A 17355-nucleotide genomic window follows, 5' to 3' on the forward strand; every position below is an offset into this window, starting at 1 on the left:
GTTTGCTGAAGAGACAGTCTTTGCTCCTTTGTCCCAGGTGAGTGGCGTGGACCGTGTGCGTCTGTTTCTGGGCTCTCCAGTCTGTCGCTGATCTGTTGCCTGTTCTTTCACCAGCACCGCGGTGTCTCGGTTACTGCAGCTTCAGACTGAGCCTGAAGCCCGGGGCGTCAGTCCTCCGACTGGCTCCTCCTTTCAGTAGTGTCAGCCGTGCTGGGTCTTCTGCCTGCTCTCCGTGTGACGGTCAGAGTCCGTGTGTCCAGGTCCGCACAGTGACGGGCTGGGTCTGACGGCATTGCCTTGAATCTTCAGATCGGGTTGGGAAGAACGGACATCTTGACAATGCTGATTCTTCCTCTCTGTGAATGTAGCATATTCTCTATTTATTTAGTTCTTTGATTAGTTCATCCGAGTTTCGTAGTTGGCTCCATATAGGTCTTGTATGTATTTTGTTAGATTTACACCTAAGCATTTCATTTCTTGGGTGCTAATGTGAATGGTGTTGTGTTTTAACCCATTTGTTCCTTGCTGGTACATAGGGAAGTGGTTACTTGTATATTAATCTTAGGTTCTGCAGCCTTGTTATAACTATTTATTACAGAAGTTTTTTCGTGAGTTCTTTTGGGTTTTCTACATACGTGGTCATGTGATCTGTGAACAAAGACAGTTTCCTTTCTTCCTTTTCAATCTATATACCTCTCGTTCCTTTGATCGCACTGGTTAGGACTTCCAGTGCCATGTTCAGAAGCAGTGGCGAGAGGGGCATCCTTGCATTGTACCTGGCAAGGTACGTGGGAAAGCTTTGAGTTTCTCACCAGCAAGTCTGATGCTTGCTGTCTGTTCTCTGTCGATATTCTTGATAAAGTTGAGGAAGTTTCCCCCTCCTCCCAGTTTACTGAGAGTTTCTGTCACGAATGGGGATATTTTGGGAAGAGTCATCAGTGAGCAGCTTCCCTGGGAATTCAGAGGAGGGTGCCAGGTAGGGACAGCCTTAGGACACTGCTGCCACATCCAGGAAGTGTCCCCTGGTGGAGTCTGGTCCCCATGTAAGGGCAGGTGATGGGCTAGGGGACAAGTCTTAGGGGAGGCGGACCTGGGACAGGGCCTGGGCAGGGGGAGAATGGGGTGGCAGCGGGACCTGGCCTGTGGTGAGTTCTGTGCCACCTGGGGGTTGGGTGGCAGTGCCAGGCACTGCACGTCTCCTGCGCACCCGATCGCCCCCTTTGCAGACAGGTAACCAGGGCTCCAGTGGTGAGGTGCTCAGCCCAGGGTCTCCCTGCTCTTAGGCGACTCCTGGACCAGTCGGGGGGTTGGGCATGAGCACTGCTGGGTCCGGAGAAGCAGCAGTTGTGAGGGGGCAGTTGGCTGGCATAGGTGAGGCAGGTGGGGGAGGTGGGAATGGCTGCGGCTGCAGTGGGCAGGAGAGTGGGTGCGGCCTCAGCCAGGGCGGACGGGAAAGTCCAGTTCTGGCTCTGCAGGTGGTTCTGCCTGGCCCTGTCCTCCTGAGCCAAGGTCAGGAGGGGGCCCAGGTGGTGACAGCCACAAGGGAGGCTCCCGAGAGAGCCAGGTTGCACTGCTGACCTGCTGGGCAGGTCCCCTCAACCTCAGAGTCGCAGCTGTCCCAGCCATCACGTGGGCAGTAAGCAGTGTCCCTCGGGGCACGAGGAGGCATGCCCTGGGGAGCCTGAGCAGGGCAGACTGTTGCTCTTCTCAGTCCCTGAGCGTGAGCCCAGTGGTTTTAGAAAGCATTTTGGTACACCAGGGTCCCCAAAAGGCAGGCCTCTTGGGTCCGGGGTTCAGGTGGCCTGGGAGGGAGCCAGTTCAGCCCGAGCCCTCCGGGGCTTTAGGGGACTTTCAGGGGTGCCTTGTGGTACTTGTGTTAGAAAGTCACCCTCTCTCATGATGATGAGGCCTCCAGTGTTGGGACAGAGTGAGCTGGTGACCAAACAAGGCTAGTGGCCCTGCATGTTGGGGTGGCTGTGGGGGTAGGGGCTGAGCCGTGGCGGAGGGCAGAGGAAGGAGGGGGGAGGATCTGGGGGCAGCCCCGGCCGTGGGGGTGCCCAGGGCACAGGGTTCTGGTGGTGCTCGTTAGCATCTGAATGTCCCGGGGGGACATGCGGGGCTGGTAGTGGATCAGCTGAGCTTGGCTCCCTGACTGTCATGTTCCGAGTGATTGAAACTTGACAGTGTCGTTTGTGTTCTGCCATGCCCTGTCCCTTTCCTGTGGCAGGGCCGCACCTGTCCCACAGCGTCTGCAGCGTCTTGGGCAGGTGTCCCTTTAGTAAGATTTACCAGTCACTTATAAGTCAGGTTCTTTAAAATGAGACCGTGCCCCGGAAACTCTTGAGTGTCATTTTCAGACCTGGAACCCACCAGAGGCATTGCCCTGTCCTGCTCTGGGGAGGTCTTCGCTTTATGGGTGTGGGGTTTATAATTTCCCTTTCACAGGCAGGGTTCCCGTTTTAGGGGGAGGAAAGGGAGGGCAGCCCAGTGGGTCTTTCCTGTGGAACGTCATAGACTCACTCCTGCTGTGAAGGTGTTGGTGACTGTTCGTCGCCCTTACAAAAAGCCCATGCCCTCAGTGCCTGCTGACTCAGGTGGAGGTGTGTGACTGTCCAGAGAAAAAGGATGTTTCCAGAAGGGAGGCATGTCAGGGCTAGAGCGCCGGCTGGGATGGCCTCCCGAGGAGGGCAGGCACCCTCCGCCTTGGGGCTGCAGGCGTGGCCACAGAGTCCCTGGAGGTGAAGTGCATCCCGCTCGCAGTGGCACTGAAGCCCTGTCCTAAAAAGGAGGAGTAATTGTAGAAAAACAGGTGGTGAGCTTTCTGACCGCAGGGCAGAAGATTCCCTAGGACACAAATAGCATGAACATAGAGGAAGGTGCATACATTGGACTTCAGAATGCAAAGAAAACTTTGGTGAGTTGGCAGACGTTGTTGAGAAAATGAAAGGCGGGCTGTGGAGGGAGAGGGTTAGCTACCAGAGAACCTGTGTCCAGAGCAGAGGAAGGAAGTGCTGTCACAGCTCCGTGTGAGAAGACAGCTCTACTAAGAATGGGCAGGAGGTCGGAATAGCTGCAAAAGAATGTGTGAAAATGGCCAGCAAGGGTCTGAAAGATACTTACATCACAGAGGGCAATGCAGATGAAAGCCCCAGTGGGACACCCCCACCGATTCCACCCCCAACACCGCAGCCTGAAGTAGAAGAACCTTCCAGATTGGAGGTTGTAGAGCCAGCAGGACAGCCAGATAGGAGCTCGGCGGCATGTCCAGTGGTCCCGCTCTAAGAGGAAGGAAACCTGCGTCCACGCGAGACTTGCTGGCAAGATTGGCGACAGCTCTATTTACAGTCGCCCAAATTGGAAATACCCTGAGTGTCCGTCAGATGGTGAATGGTACTGGAATACGGAGGGGTCTGAAAATACTCTGCCGAGGGCATGAAGCCAGTCGCAAAAGTCCACCTACTGTCCGATTCCACGTGTGTGAAATTCTAGCAAAGGCTCAGCTTAGCAGCAGTGGTCACTGGGTGGGGGCATTGCTGTGTGGCACCAGGGGACTTTTTAAGTTGATGGAAGTGTTTTCTGTAAATCGTGGTTGTGGTGGTGATTGTACAACTGTATACACTTGCCCACACTCATCAGATTGTACCCTTGAAAGAGGTGAATTTCCTCCTGTGTAGACTGCATTTCAGCAAAGCCGTACAGAACGTTCACGGTGGTTCTTCCTTCTGCCCTGGTGTCGCATCATGTTTCAGGGGGAGGAGAGCTGAAGTTGGGCTTGTGATTTGTGTTCTGTTTATTAGCGTGAAGTCCCGGTGTCTGCTGCCTCCTAAACCCGCTGCAGGAGAGCAAGAGGCTGACACTGGCGTGCAGGGGCTTGTCTGACATGGCTTCACCAATGGCCTGTTCGGTCTGGGGCCGGCCGCTTGACTGCACCCTTCTTAGTTTTAAAACGGACAATTAGAGCACTTGCAGGTCTTTGGCGTGAGGTGGGTTGTGCCTGTGAAAGAGGTTTCCGCTGCCCTCCAGGAGACTGGGGGAATAGTTGCGTGTTAGGGACTGCACGTGCCACCGGGTCAGTCCCATCTGGGATTGCTTTTCATGGGAGGAAGTCCCTGCAGGTCCCTCGAGTTTCCCTCCGGGCCTGCCGTTTCAGTAGAGGTCACTGTCAGGTACAGCGTCTGCGGTCTGTATTCACAAATAGCCAGTAACGTCTGGTTTTTAAATGGGTGCTTTCTTCCCCAGTAATACGTGCTCATCGTCGACAATTTGATACAGACAAAAAAGTGTGGGAAAACAATAATAACCTGTACTCTTGTCATCAAGAGATCGTGGTAATTATCTCTGACACGTTGCTTCCTGATTTCCAAAATCGCCAGGTCCTTAACTGTTCTATGGTCAACGTGATTTTAATGACTGTGTAGCTGAGCTAACATTCGTGCATCCATTCTCCAGGGCTTGTTGATGCCAGGTGTGTGCCAGGCACCGTCACCTGTGATGGGGTGCTGCTGAAAGGATGCATGTGCCCATTCAAGGGCGTGCGCACACACACGCACACACACGCACCCGTGTTTCTAACCATTGTCAGTTCCACAGAGTGAGGCAGGGCGGGGCGTGGAGCCGAGCAGCCTGATGTGCAGGTGGGGTGGTCAGGGAGGCTTCTCCAAGGAGGGGCGGGACAGTGAGCCCCGCCAGTGCAGGCAGAGGAGCTTTCCAGTGGTGGGCGAGCTGCATTCTGGGAGCAGCCCTGAGGAGAGTGGGGGAGGGGACAAAGAGGCAGCAGTCTTATCGTGAGCGTGGTGGGTGTGTTGTGGGTGTGGGTGGTGGGGATGAGCGTGGTGGGTGTGAGCGTGGTGGGTGTGTTGTGGGTGTGAGTGGTGGGTGTGAGCGTGGTGGGGTGAGCGTGGTGGGGGTGAGCGTGGTGGGTGTGTTGTGGGTGTGGGTGGTGGGTGTGAGTGGTGTGTGTGTGTTGTGGGTGTGGGTGTGGTGGGTGTGAGCGTGGTGTGTGTTGGTGTGAGTGTGGTGGGTGTGAGTGGTGTGTGTGTGTGTTGTGGGTGTGAGCATGGTGGGTGTGAGCGTGGTGGGAGTGAGCGTGGTGGGTGTGTTGTGGGTGTGAGCATGGTGGGTGTGAGCGTGGTGGGGGTGAGCGTGGTGGGTGTGTTGTGGGTGTGGGTGGTGGGTGTGAGTGGTGTGTGTGTGTTGTGGGTGTGGGTGTGGTGGGTGTGAGCGTGGTGTGTGTGTTGTGGGTGTGAGTGTGGTGGGTGTGAGTGATGTGTGTGTGTTGTGGGTGTGAGCATGGTGGGTGTGAGCGTGGTGGGTGTGAGCATGGTGGGTGTGAGCGTGGTGGGGGTGAGCGTGGTGGGTGTGAGTGGTGGGTGTGAGCGTGGTGGGTGTGAGCATGGTGGATGTGTGTTTTGGTGGGTGTGAGTGGTGGGTGTAAGCGGGGAGGGTCACAGTGGGGTCACACTGTGACGTTTCTTCTTCTGCCTGTGCATTGGCTCTCCCTGTAGCTTACCTGGATGTTCACCTGTCTTCATCTGCCCGTAGTGAGTGTCCTTTCTCTTTTAGTATTAAATGCCCTGGGATTAATTTTCGTGTATCATAAGGCGAGTCAGCCTTGGGAGGGTCCTGGAGGTGGCCTCTTTCCTCCGTACCTCTCATTTCTGTCGTGGTCCCGCAGTGAATGGTCCCTTGCTTGGGCAGGAGTGGTCCCAGCCAGCACCTGTGTATTCGCTGCCCCAGGCCTGCAGGTGGACTTTCCCTAAAAGCCCGGGAAGGTGAGGCTGCAGTCATCACAACATGTCACTGCTTCTGGGGTCTGGGTGAAGGGAGCCAGGAAATACATCACAGACTCACAGAGCTCAAGGCCATATTTCTGATTCAAGATTCAAGATTCAAGATTCTGATTCAAGATTCAAGATTCTAACGCAACAGGTTTCTCTCCATAAATGCTCTGAAACTATGTTTGTATCTGTGGCACAGAAACTGTTGGATCCTGATAATATAAATGTATTTATTTACCTGGCTTGTCATGCCATGTACCTAAAAATAGTTTCAAAGTTACAACAGTGAAAGTTTAAGGTTTCTTTGCAATTCTTTGTATGTCCAAACTCCATTGAAAGAATTCTTTTTGTGTTACCAGTTTGATGCACAATTTAGTTTTATTGGCTTTAGTTTGTTTGCAACTTTGATTTCTATTTTTTGTTTTAATTTTATGTTCTGAATGTGTGAAACATTACTGTGGTACAAATGTGGAATATTTTAGACGCACTTTTGTCTCTGGTCCCCTCCCATAGAGATACTTGTAAAGTTTTTATTTTCGTTAATTTCTGGGCCATCCTTTCAGTATTTATTTTGTAAAACGAAGCATGAGCATGCGCACACCTACTGGCAGGTGCTTCTTCTGCTCTTTCTTACACCAGTGGAGGCCCCAACGCTGGTTTGCACCTCAGTTGTTTTCTTGCCAGCATAACCTGGAGGTCATCTTCTGGTGGCCTGTTAATTGAAACACTTTCAAGTTAACAGTGACCTTTCCTGCACGGTCCAAGCACTAGAACCTAAACTTGGGAAGGGCATTGTGGTTCAGAGACGTCGGGTTTCCTGCCACAGGGAGCACGTGCTTGTGGTTCTGACAGCTGCCGGTCTAGTCACCTCCCGGGTGCCGTGGAAACCATGCCCACGGCATCTGAGGGTGGCAGGGGCTCGTCTCTAGGTCAGCACATGTACACCTTTTTGGGGGACATAATTTATACACAACAACATGTACCCATTCCGAGCGTCCAGACTGAATTTTGAGAAGCGTGTGCGCCTGTCTTTCCACTGTCACCACCATCCGACGGGGACGTCCCTCTCACCTGGAGGCCCTGGAGGCCCCGCGTGCCCATGGCTGTTAGTGCTCCCCACGCCGGGCCAGGCAGACCTTCTGTTGGCTGTGTGCCCCAGTAGTTGTTTCGCCTTTAAAGTCTCATACAAGTGGACGTGTGCGTCGTGATTGTATCTGCACTCACCCACGTTGCTGCAGGTGGCAGTAATGTGTTTTTATGCTGCGAACATCCCACGTTTGGACACTCGTGTCATCCGTTCATCAGTGGATGGACAGGGTTTCCCGAGGGTGGCCCTGGTGCAGGAGGCTTCTGTGAACATCAGTGCACGAAGCTTCCTGTGTGTGGACGTTCTTTTCTCTCGGGCAGCTACTAGGAGGAATTGCCGCGCCAAGTGGAAAGTGGATGTTCAGTCTTGCCAGAACTGCCACATTCTTTTCCTAGGTAGCCGTGCGAGTTTACCCTCCATCCGGCAGCGCACGAGTGTTCCTGGTGCCCCACACCCAGGGCGGCACTTGGCACCTGTTCCCTTTCACCTTCGTGCTGTTTTCCAGGCCCCGTTTATGGAAGCATAGTTTGCCTGCAGTAAAATGGACCCTTTTCAGTATCTAGTCCTGTGAGCTTCAACAAACACAAACCATGTAATCATCACCACCATCAAGATACAGAAACTTCCAGAGCCTCAGAAGACTTCCTCTCACCTCTTGGTAGTTAGCCCTCCTCCACTCTCATGCCCAGCACTCACGACTCTGCCCTATCTCGACGATTTTGCATTTTCTAGAATTTTATATAATGAAATTCTACAATACTAGTTTTTTATGTCTGGTTTCTTTTGCTTAGCAGCATACTTCTGAGATTTTCCCAAGTTCGTGTGTCAGTAGTCCTTTCCTTTCCATGTCGAATGGAATTCCATGCTGTGAGTGGACTGCACTTAACTCATCCCGTTACCAGTTGCTTCCAGCTCTTGAGGACTATGACTAATGCTTCTAGAAACACCCCTATGAGTCTCGTGTGGGCATAAGTTCGCATTTCTCGTGGGTAGATACCCAGGACTGGGATTGATGGGTATGGTGAGTGAGTGTTTTACTTTGTAAGCCGCCGAGATGTTTCCCACAGTTGCTGTACTGCATGGCCTTCCCACCAGCCGGACATTAATGTGGCCAGTCTTTTGAATTTTAGCCATTTTTGTTGGTGTGTAATGCTGTCATCGCATTGAGGTTTCAGTTTGCATTTCCCCAATGAGGAGTGATGAGTATCTTTTCATGTGCTTATTTTTCATTTGCATATCTTTTGTAAAGTGTCTATTCAAATTTTCTGCCTGTGGTTTTTAATTGGGTTGTTTGTTTTGTTGTTATTGATTTGGTAAGAATTTCAAAAATGTATTCTAGATACAAATCCTTCATCAGACAGAATTGTTTTATAAATATTTTCTCTTAATCTATGTTTGCCTTTTCATTTACCTAACAATGTATTTCAAAGAGCAACTTCTCAGTTTTTTTTTTTTTTAAGATTTTATTGGGGGAGGGGAACAGGACTTTATTGGGGAACAATGTGTACCTCCAGGACTTTTCCAAGTCAAGTTGTTGTCCTTTCAACCTTAGTTGTGGAGGGCGCAGCTCAGCTCCAGGTCCGGTTACTGTGGCTAGCATCCCTTGCGGGAGTCGAAGGGAGTCGAACTGGCAACCTTGTGGTTGAGAGGACGTGCTCCAACCAACTGAGCCATCGGCTGCCCCTTCAGAAGCTCAGCGGCAACTCATTGACTTCATTATAGTTGCGGAGAGTGCAGCTCGCTGGCCCATGTGGGAATCGAACTCGTAGCCATGTTGCCCAGAGCTCACGCTCTAACCAACTGAGCCACCCATCCGCCCCCAACTTCTCAATTTTAATAAAGTCCAGTTTATCTTTTTTTTCCCAGAGTTCCTGTTTTATCTCATCAAAGAAATTTTTGCCTAACCCGAGGCACAAGGATTTTCTCTCAGGTTTTCTCCTAGAATTTTTATGGTTTTAGCTCGCACTCAATCCAATTTGAGGTAATTTTGGGGTAGTTGTAAGGTAGGGGTTGAGATGTATTTTTTTTTTCCCTGTAGGAAATCCAGTAGTTCTGGCCCCATTTGTTGAAAAGATCTTCCTGTCTCTGTTGAATTCTCCTGCCTCTTTTATTGAAAATCAGTTGACCTTGTACATGTGGGCTTTGTTTCTGGACTGTATCCTGTCCCCCCAGTTGATACCATCTGTCTCTGGGCACCAGAACACTCTGTTTAGTGCATCTCCAGGAGAGTAAGGCTTGGCTTAGGCAGCCTGAATTCTCGTAACTGCTCTTCTTCGAAAGTGTTTGGGGCTATTTGGGTCCTTTGCATTTCCATATAAGTTCTAGAATCAGCTCGTCAATTTCTCCAAAAAAAAAAAAAAAAAGTCTTCTGATATCTTTCCTGGGATTGTGTTGAATCTGCAAATCAGATTTATGATAATTGATGTCTTAACAATATTGAGTTTTCTGATCCATGAACATGGTATACTTCTCCATTTATTTAGGTCTTTCAAAATTTCTGGCAGTATCGTGTGATATTTTTTAGTATTTACGTCATTAACATGTTTTGTTACACATATCCTTAAATATTCATAGTTTTACGTTATGTAAATAGTACTTTTAAAAATTGCAATTTCCAGTTATTTGTTGCTCACATTTAGAAATACAGTCGCTTTTAACTATTGACTTTGTATCCTGTGACCTTGCTTTTAATTCATTTATTAGTTCTTGTAGCGATCGTGTAGGTTTCTTAGGATTTTCTATAAAGACAAGCATGTTGTCTGCAATAAGAAGAGGTTTTTACTTCCTTTCTCATCTGCATGCCTCTTACCTCTTGCTCTCGCTGTGCTGCACTGTCTGGAACCTCCAGTGCAGTGTTGAAAAAAGCAACGAGAAAGGGTGTTTTTGCCTCGTTTTCGATGAGGGGGTTGTAGTCTGTTTTTTTCCATTAATGTCTGATGTTAACTGGGGGTTTTCATAGGTGCCTTGTATTAGGTTGAGGAATTTTCTTCTGTTTCTAGTTGGTGAGAATTTTTATCATGAATGAATGTGTGATTTTGTCAGATGCCTTTCTTCATGTATTGAGACGCTCATGTGGTTTTTCTTTTTCAGTCTAATCAGTGAGTTTTCAGAAATTGTACTCTAAACATGTTCCTTGCAAAATGTCAGTCTTTATGGAAATGTTTGATGTAAGCCAAGACCCCTCCGCCCATTCTCATTTTCATTCTCTGGTGGTGCATGCATGTGTGTGCGCGTGCATGTGTGCGTGCGTGCATGTGTGTGAGCGTGCATGTGTGCGCGCGTGCATGTGTGCACACACATGCATGTGCGTGCGTGCATGTGTGTGAGCGTGCATGTGTGCATGCGTGCATGTGTGTGCGTGCGTGCATGTGTGTGTGCGTGCATGTGTGTGCGCGTGCATGTGTGTGAGCGTGCATGTGTGTGTGCGTGCATGTGTGTGTGTGCATGTGTGTGCGCGTGCATGTGTGTGTGCGTGCATGTGTGTGTTCACTTGTGTGGACACGTCAGCGAGGGTCTTAAACATCTTGAACACAGCACCTAAGTAACTGTAGGGGCTGCTCTGCTTTGAGCCACTGTTACCCTGAGTTGCATCGTAGGGTCTGAAATGTTGTCCCTGAAATGAGATGTAGGTGACGTGTAGGGTCCTGAGTCTCAGGCTACCCTGTGCTCCGACTGCAGCACTGGTGTTTGCGTGGGTAACGGTTGGCAGGTGTGGGGCGGGACACCCGACCTGAAGGCCAGAGGAAGACAGGAGGGAGCTGTCCATCTTGGGGCTTTTAGGTGTTTTGTTTTAATTAGATATCTCAGATACCCTTTTCAGTCTTTAGGATTTGAAAGCATTGACAGTACAGAAGAATAAATAATTCTTTATGTTGGCATCAGCCAGGTTGACACTAGTCTCTTAGTTTATTTTTCTTGGCTGTTTGCCTTACCCTGGTTGGTCTTGTTTGCAGCTGGCCTGAGGGGTGTGGTTTGAAATACTTTTCTCTTCTCTGAACATCAGATAAAAAGACAGTTATGCTATTGACTAACTCGGGTTCTTTTCTATGAAGATGGTTGTGCTCGCGCCTCCCGAGGTGATAGGGGAGTGTTCGGGGTGGCTCCTGGTGCCCCCCCACCAGGAGGCTTACTCCAGCCCACCCCTCATGGAGCCAGGACATAAAGGGCCACAGAATGTGATTATAAGAAAAAGTCGTAATACACATTGCTAGCAGGGGAGTTTATATTGCTGGTATTATTACATGACTGGAAAATCATTTTAACATTTCAGGGCTGTTTTAAATTATGTGACTACTTATACCATAAAGCAAATCTGTGTTAGTACTAGACTTTCATGCAAAAAAGCCATGTTGTGTAGTTTTCTGGTGACGTAGCATCTGTGGCATTAATGCCGTTTCCTGCATCTGTTCAGTTGAAGGGACTTGACAGCCTGGCCAGTTGACGCACTAATGGGCATTCAGGCCGCTGCCTCTGGGCTCTTGGAGATGTGGACGGGAATTTCCTCTCACCCACCACGACTCGGGGCTGTGGCCGCATCGCCTCTCACTGCCTGCTGGGTACCCGTGTGCACTGGCGCCTTCCTTCCATGGGTCACTCGCCCTCTGCCTGGCCAGCTCCGCTTTCCTGTGCGCGCTCCCTCACCTCCATGGGCCCCATAATGCTCTGTTCTCTCCTCTTGTTCAGCCCCTGGCCACCTAATCTGGTTTATGCCCGTATCTCTCTTAGACAGTCTGCCTGGAGGCCAGGAGCGGTGCCCAGGACGATGACTGAGGACATGTGTGTCTGTTGGGTGTGAGGCCCTGGGGGTAAAAGACAGCAGGGTTCTCACCACTGAGGCCTCATACTCAAGCCCCACTGAAGTTGGGGTACGGGCCTGCTGTTTGCCTGCTCATGCCCTCCCCTGCTCCGTCCCCCAAACCACTCATTTCACCTGCATTTGCTTCTCTAGATAGCAACGCATTTCCCGCCTCTTTGATTTTTGAGAAATTTCAACCTTCCAGAAAAGACGACTGCAGTGAACACCTGGGCACTCTCCCTAGATTCCCCTGTTCATGACAGATTTCGCGATGTGATTTAGTCTGTAGCTGGCACGGATTGGTGTTTGCAGGCCGTACCTTTGTGACGCGTGCTCAGAGTCAGGCAGAGCACCTCACGGCCTCGGTGTCCTGCCTGTGCGTCGCCCGGGGGTGGGTATCGGGGCCTTGGGTCATAGCTGGTCACAGCTCTGCTTCCCGCACACCTGGCTTCACGCGCACACTCACACTCATGCACGTGAATTGTGTATTACACGTAAGTACATTTGCGCATAATAATGCCTTAATCTTACCCAAGTATGTTAGTCATTCAAAGTTAACTTGCACTTAAGGAGAATTTGGGGTGCACTGGGGCCCAAAGCAGCCCTGGCGGCACGAGAATCCCGTGGCTTTCCACCATGGTTACCCCGAGTGCTTTCAGTGAGCGGGTGCGGGCCACAGAGTGGACCCTGTCCTGGGGGTCCAGGGCGTTGGGTCCACTTCTCTGTCCAGCGCCTCAGGGAGCCGCAGCCGCAGGAGTGGAGGCACCGAGCCCCACACTGTGGGGAGGTGTCTGCACCACCGTCGTTCACGAGCAGTGACACGCATGGTTCAGATGCCCGCTCACCTGACTTTACCAGTTGGAGGGTGCCGGGGTTTCTGCATGAGCAGGTGGGTCGCATGCCCTGGCAGGCCCATCGCGGTGGAGGGTGAGGGGGCCGCAGCCACTGGGGGGGCACGTCCCAATCACGGTCTCTCTTCCGCATCAGAAGACAACGTTGTACCCACCACTGTGTGCCCCGTGTGTGACGCGTTACCAACACTTCATGAATCTGTGACTTAGACATTTGTGAAGGTGAAGTTAGTAGTTTTTAGTAACCCGATGCAGAAACGTATTTGCCAGATACATTTTATCCTGTTCTGAAGACAGAGATAAAGAAGGCACAGCCGGTGGGAAGGATTTTGTGGTCTGAAGGTGGCTGTTGTCCTGGGCTCTTGGCTCGGAAGTCTGCTGCTCCTTCTGCTCCTGTTGCGGGGCCCTCCTCCTCTGGGAAGCCCCCCTCGGTGCACTTAGGACGCGCGTGTGGAGTGGCCTCAGAAATGAGGTTTCTGCTGTTTGCAGACTGCGCCTGGTGCGTCTCCGGTTCTGAGTCTGGCGTCTTCATTGTCAGCGTCGGGTTCGGGGACTTTCCTTTTGCACGTGTTTGGTTGGGGAGGGCTTTGCCTTTTCGTCATTGCCTTTGCAGACTTGCAGCGCCGTCCACAGCTGACAGCAGTAGGGACCCTCGTGGAGGTGAGGGGAAAGGCAGGGGTCTGTTTGGGCCATTCTCCCGGGTGACATGCCCTTCCACGCCTGAGGGAGCCTCTAAACTGCGTGGGTGAGAAAAGCGTTTGTGAGGGGCTGTCATAGGTAAGGTCGGGGCGCGGAGCCCACAGCTCCCAGCCGGCCTTCCAGAGCTTTTGCTGAAGTGCGTTCCCCAGAAGTGATGCGTTCCAGGCGGAGGTTCCCAAGCAAGTCCCCAAATGCCCGCTTCCTGTGGCGTGCAGCTTGGGCTGACCCCCACGCGTGTTACGGTACAGTAATAGGTTGGCTGAGAGCGTTCAGAAAGACTGACTGGGTAAGGACACTTGAGGTTATCTCGAACTCTAGTGCTTGAGGGAAGGGAGGGCTCATTCAGTCTTTAGGAACGGGTGGTTGTGCTTGCGCTGAGATGGGGGCACGAGGTCCCCCGGTAAGCCTTGGGCTGCCTGCTGCATGTACCGCTTCCTGCCCTAGTTGGGCACCCCGGCCTCCCAGACAGGTGGTGGTCAGGGTCGTGTGCGTGCGAGCACGTGAGGCTCGGTCCTGGCCTTCAGACTGCTGGGGGAAGGTTTTGTATTGCGCAGTGTAATTTTAAAGCCTGAGTTTTCACAGTAACGAAAAATAGAAACTAGCCTACGTCTCCACATAAGGAAATTGTAAATACATTTTGAATGAAATATTATTTGGCCATTGAATATTATGTTTTAGAAGAATGTTTAATGACTTAGAAATGCTTATGATACAAGAAATAAGAGAGTACAAAACCAGACAACACAATGACCTCCGTTTTCTTCATAGTTATCAAAATGCTTAGATCATACACATGCCAGTAGGACAGAGTGGAAAGAAAGACCTGTACGGTCCTGTTACCTAAAGGCGGTGGGCTCCAGGAGATTTCTGTTCTCCTCGTGTGTCTCCACAGTCCTCAGGTTTTCTGTCATGAACTCTTGTTTCTGTACCAAGAAATATTAAAATTATTGAAAAAGAAGACCTAAGTCGTCCCCTTCATCCGGATGCATCATGGTACTTGCTTGTGCGAATTGGCTGGTTTGGGTTTTACGTGGCCTGAGCGGAGGAGGAGGGAGATGATGAAAGCAGGGGTGCAGCGGGGTGTGGGGTGAGGGCCTCTGCTGCCAGTGCAGGTGGGCGGCCCGGGTGCAGGTGTGGCCTGGTCAGGAGGCAAAGCCCACGTCCGCAGCTCTTGGCTTTACCTGGTCACTGCCTGTGGGGAGTGACCACGTTGCGGGAAGGCGTGTTTGAGGGGCCTTTGGAATGGAAGTTGTGTTTACTGTGTCAAGTTTGACCTTCTCCTTCCCTGATTTAAGGGTGGATGAATATGGCCCATGGTATATGCAGCTCTCCCCGTGAAGCAGCCAGGGTGTGTGTGGTGTGGGAAGGCACTGGGGTATGCCTGCACGGCTTCTGGGCACTCACGGAGGAATCACTCACCCCTGGCCGGGTGCCCTGTCTGTACGGTGGGGAGTGGACCACACCTGCATGGTTCCTTCCTTGATGGAGTCGGGATGGATGGACCTCCCTAGGCCATGGCTGCAAATGCTGGAGATTACTTCTTCATGACCTATTATCCAAAACTTGTTTGTTACATTGAGACAAAGTTATGTCTCTTTGCCTTTGCATGCATCTGTTCGAAATGAGTGATTATAACCAGAGTTTACAAGATCCAGAGCTGTGATAATGTCATTAAAACATGGCATTTGATGCAGCTGTTGGTGTTCTGATGCTCCCCAGGCTATCACGTGTGTCTGACTTTTCTTTCTGTTGGAAACCGTGACTGTGATACATTGTAACCCGGGAAGCCCAGAGGAAGGCTCCGCCCCCGGTACAGTGTTTAGCACGTGGGCAAACAAACTTCCGCTCCGCCTAAGGAGCCATGTGGAGCCGTGTGATGTCGCTGTCAGGTTAAAGCACAGGTAAAGCACCCGTTTCTAAAGCTGCCCACATAGCGTCCAGGCAGTTTGTCCTTTCTCTTGCATATCCATTTACGTACCCACTCCAGATGTTTTCAGTGCTGTCAGAGGCTGAGTTCCCTGCTTGAAGTCACACGGTCACTTGTGGCAGGACTTGGGATTCCTTCCCAGACTTTTGTTGTAACCACAGGCATGTTGCACATTGAACAGTATCTATTTTCTTACACTTTTACTTCAGCATTTTAACTGCATTGCAATTTCATGAATATTTGTTTAGGTATTCCTTTAATTTTCTGTAGATGTAACTTTCTAATCAACAGAGCATCCGATAACTAAAGTATATACATTGACTGCCATTTTAACAAGTGTGACACTGGGGTGTGACCCCGTAGGCACTGCTACACCTCCTTTGGCTACTTGTCCTGCCAGTGGTGACTATCGGTTCCAAAATTCCTGAGGAAGCAGCAGGGGGGTCTCCACATGGGCAGATGAGTGAGTGTAATGAATGGTGGGTTTGGGAGGATGACATTGGGGGTGTTTATCAAGTTTTCTCTTTTGGGGTGCCCAGCACAAGTGTGGACCTACCTGATGGTGACTGTGCAGTCCCCCAATGTCCCGTACTCAAATCTGCTGGCTGCACGGCAGCTCGAGCCGCCCCCTCGCCCTCCAAGCCTTTCCTGGGCATTGCGCACATATCTGGACGGGGCTCAACGTGGGATCTGGACGAGCCTTCCAGGCCCTTCTCTTGTCTGCATGAGCAAGCTCCTGGGGTTGGGGAGATGTCAGTGGAGTGTTGTTTGCAGTAGTCTGGTTTTGGGTTTTGTTTCGTTTTTTTAAAATTTCAGAGTGGTTTATTTTACAAGGGATGTGTTGGAGGGAAGCTCTCTTAATGAGCGTAAATGTGGTTGGAGAGGCCTGTTGTTTCTTGCTGTCTGATGGGGGTTGGCTGGGCCGGGCCCCAGGCGCTCACAGGCTCCTGAGAGCTCCAGCTCCTGTCTGCCCAGGAGGGAAGTGCTGGCTCCCAGGCGGTCCCCAGCCTTGCCTCTCTTCCCATGAGGACCATTTCCAGGTCTCCTGAGGGGAGGGCGGAGGCTTGGCGGCCGAGTGGGTGTGGCGACGGAAGAGGATGCATCTGTGGGTCTCCTCTCCAGTGCCGTCACTGACTCGTTGCGGAAAATTAAATGTGAAGTCAGACAGTTGTGTTACTGTTTGTAATGGAATCTGTGCTATAACTGGTTGCTGGGTTTTGAAGCTAAAATTAGTGCCAAACGTGCCTGATGGGTTTGCTCTGCAGTGACTTAGCTCAGGCACCGTGCAGTGAGTGGCTCTCCCTGCTTGCGCCTGTGTAGGGGTGTCCTCACTTAGCCGTGGGCACAGAGCTGCCCCCACACTCCCTGGAGCCAGGTTCCTGGAAGGAATGTTTGCGTGGCGCCTCACAGGACACCAGGCGGTGGCTGTGGGGACTGCTGTCTCCCCTGGTCCCAGGCCGCCTGTGTGCACAGGAGAAGGGGAGTGGGGGCAGCCGGAGGGACTCGCTCCAGGGCCTGAGGCTCCAGGCACGACCGCTCCCCAGGCCGCAGCCCCAGGCAGCCAGCGGTGGTGTGAGCTCCCGCAGGCCCTGGGCCGCCCGCGCCGGCTTCCTCGTCTGGAGAGTGGGTGCGTGGCCCTGCAGGCCAGCGTGGGGCGGCCGTGGGGCAGGCAGGGTGGCATGCAGAAGCTCTGCTGCCTGGCTTACAAAAGGGAGGCTCAAGTGCTATTTGAATTCCATGAAGAACACCTTTCACGTTCCTTGTCCTGCATGCCATCTTCGCTGGCTTGTGCGTGCGTGCACCACAGCACCCTCCTTACTGACTGCCCAGCGACCTGTGTGTTACCACTCGTCCTCCTCTCTTGTCAGAGCCGCCAGGCTCCCCTGGGAGACTGGTGCTTCCTGGGCTCGGGGGTGGGTGCGTTCCTGATGCCAGGTGTCCTTTGTCCCCCAGGTATGGTCCTCGTGCGCAGCGAGAATGGGCAGTTGTTAATGATTCCTCAGCAGGCCTTGGCCCAGATGCAGGCCCAGGCCCACGCCCAGGCCCAGCCTCAGACCACCATGGCGCCCCGCCCTGCAACCCCCACAAGTGCCCCTCCTGTCCAGATCTCCACCGTACAGGTGAGTGCATGCGTGCGCCCCACCGTGCCCGCTTGGGCCGTCTGGCACGCGTCCCGCCATCCTCCACGGGGTGGCTGGTGCTGGCGTCACGGGTGGCCC

The 17355-nt window shown here is 52.0% G+C and overlaps 1 protein-coding gene across 8 annotated transcripts in view; it reads left to right on the forward strand.

Moving 5' to 3' along the window:
- The window catches only part of TAF4 (TATA-box binding protein associated factor 4), a 62860-nt gene that overhangs the window by 16417 nt on the left and 29088 nt on the right, over positions 1 to 17355 (forward strand). For all 8 annotated transcript variants that reach the window (XR_016018133.1, XR_016018132.1, XR_016018134.1 and 5 more), the window contains one exon: positions 17090 to 17256. Coding sequence is in view for 4 of the 8 variants with exons in the window: in XM_088789043.1 (XP_088645169.1) it covers positions 17090 to 17256 (167 nt within the window). In the remaining 4 variants the exon portion in view is untranslated. The remainder of the gene's footprint in view (positions 1 to 17089; positions 17257 to 17355) is intronic.

The sequence above is a fragment of the Rhinolophus sinicus genome, chromosome 13, assembly GCF_057876585.1.
Source record: "Rhinolophus sinicus isolate RSI-liver-muscle chromosome 13, RSI-T2T, whole genome shotgun sequence".
Lineage (NCBI taxonomy): Eukaryota > Metazoa > Chordata > Mammalia > Chiroptera > Rhinolophidae > Rhinolophus > Rhinolophus sinicus.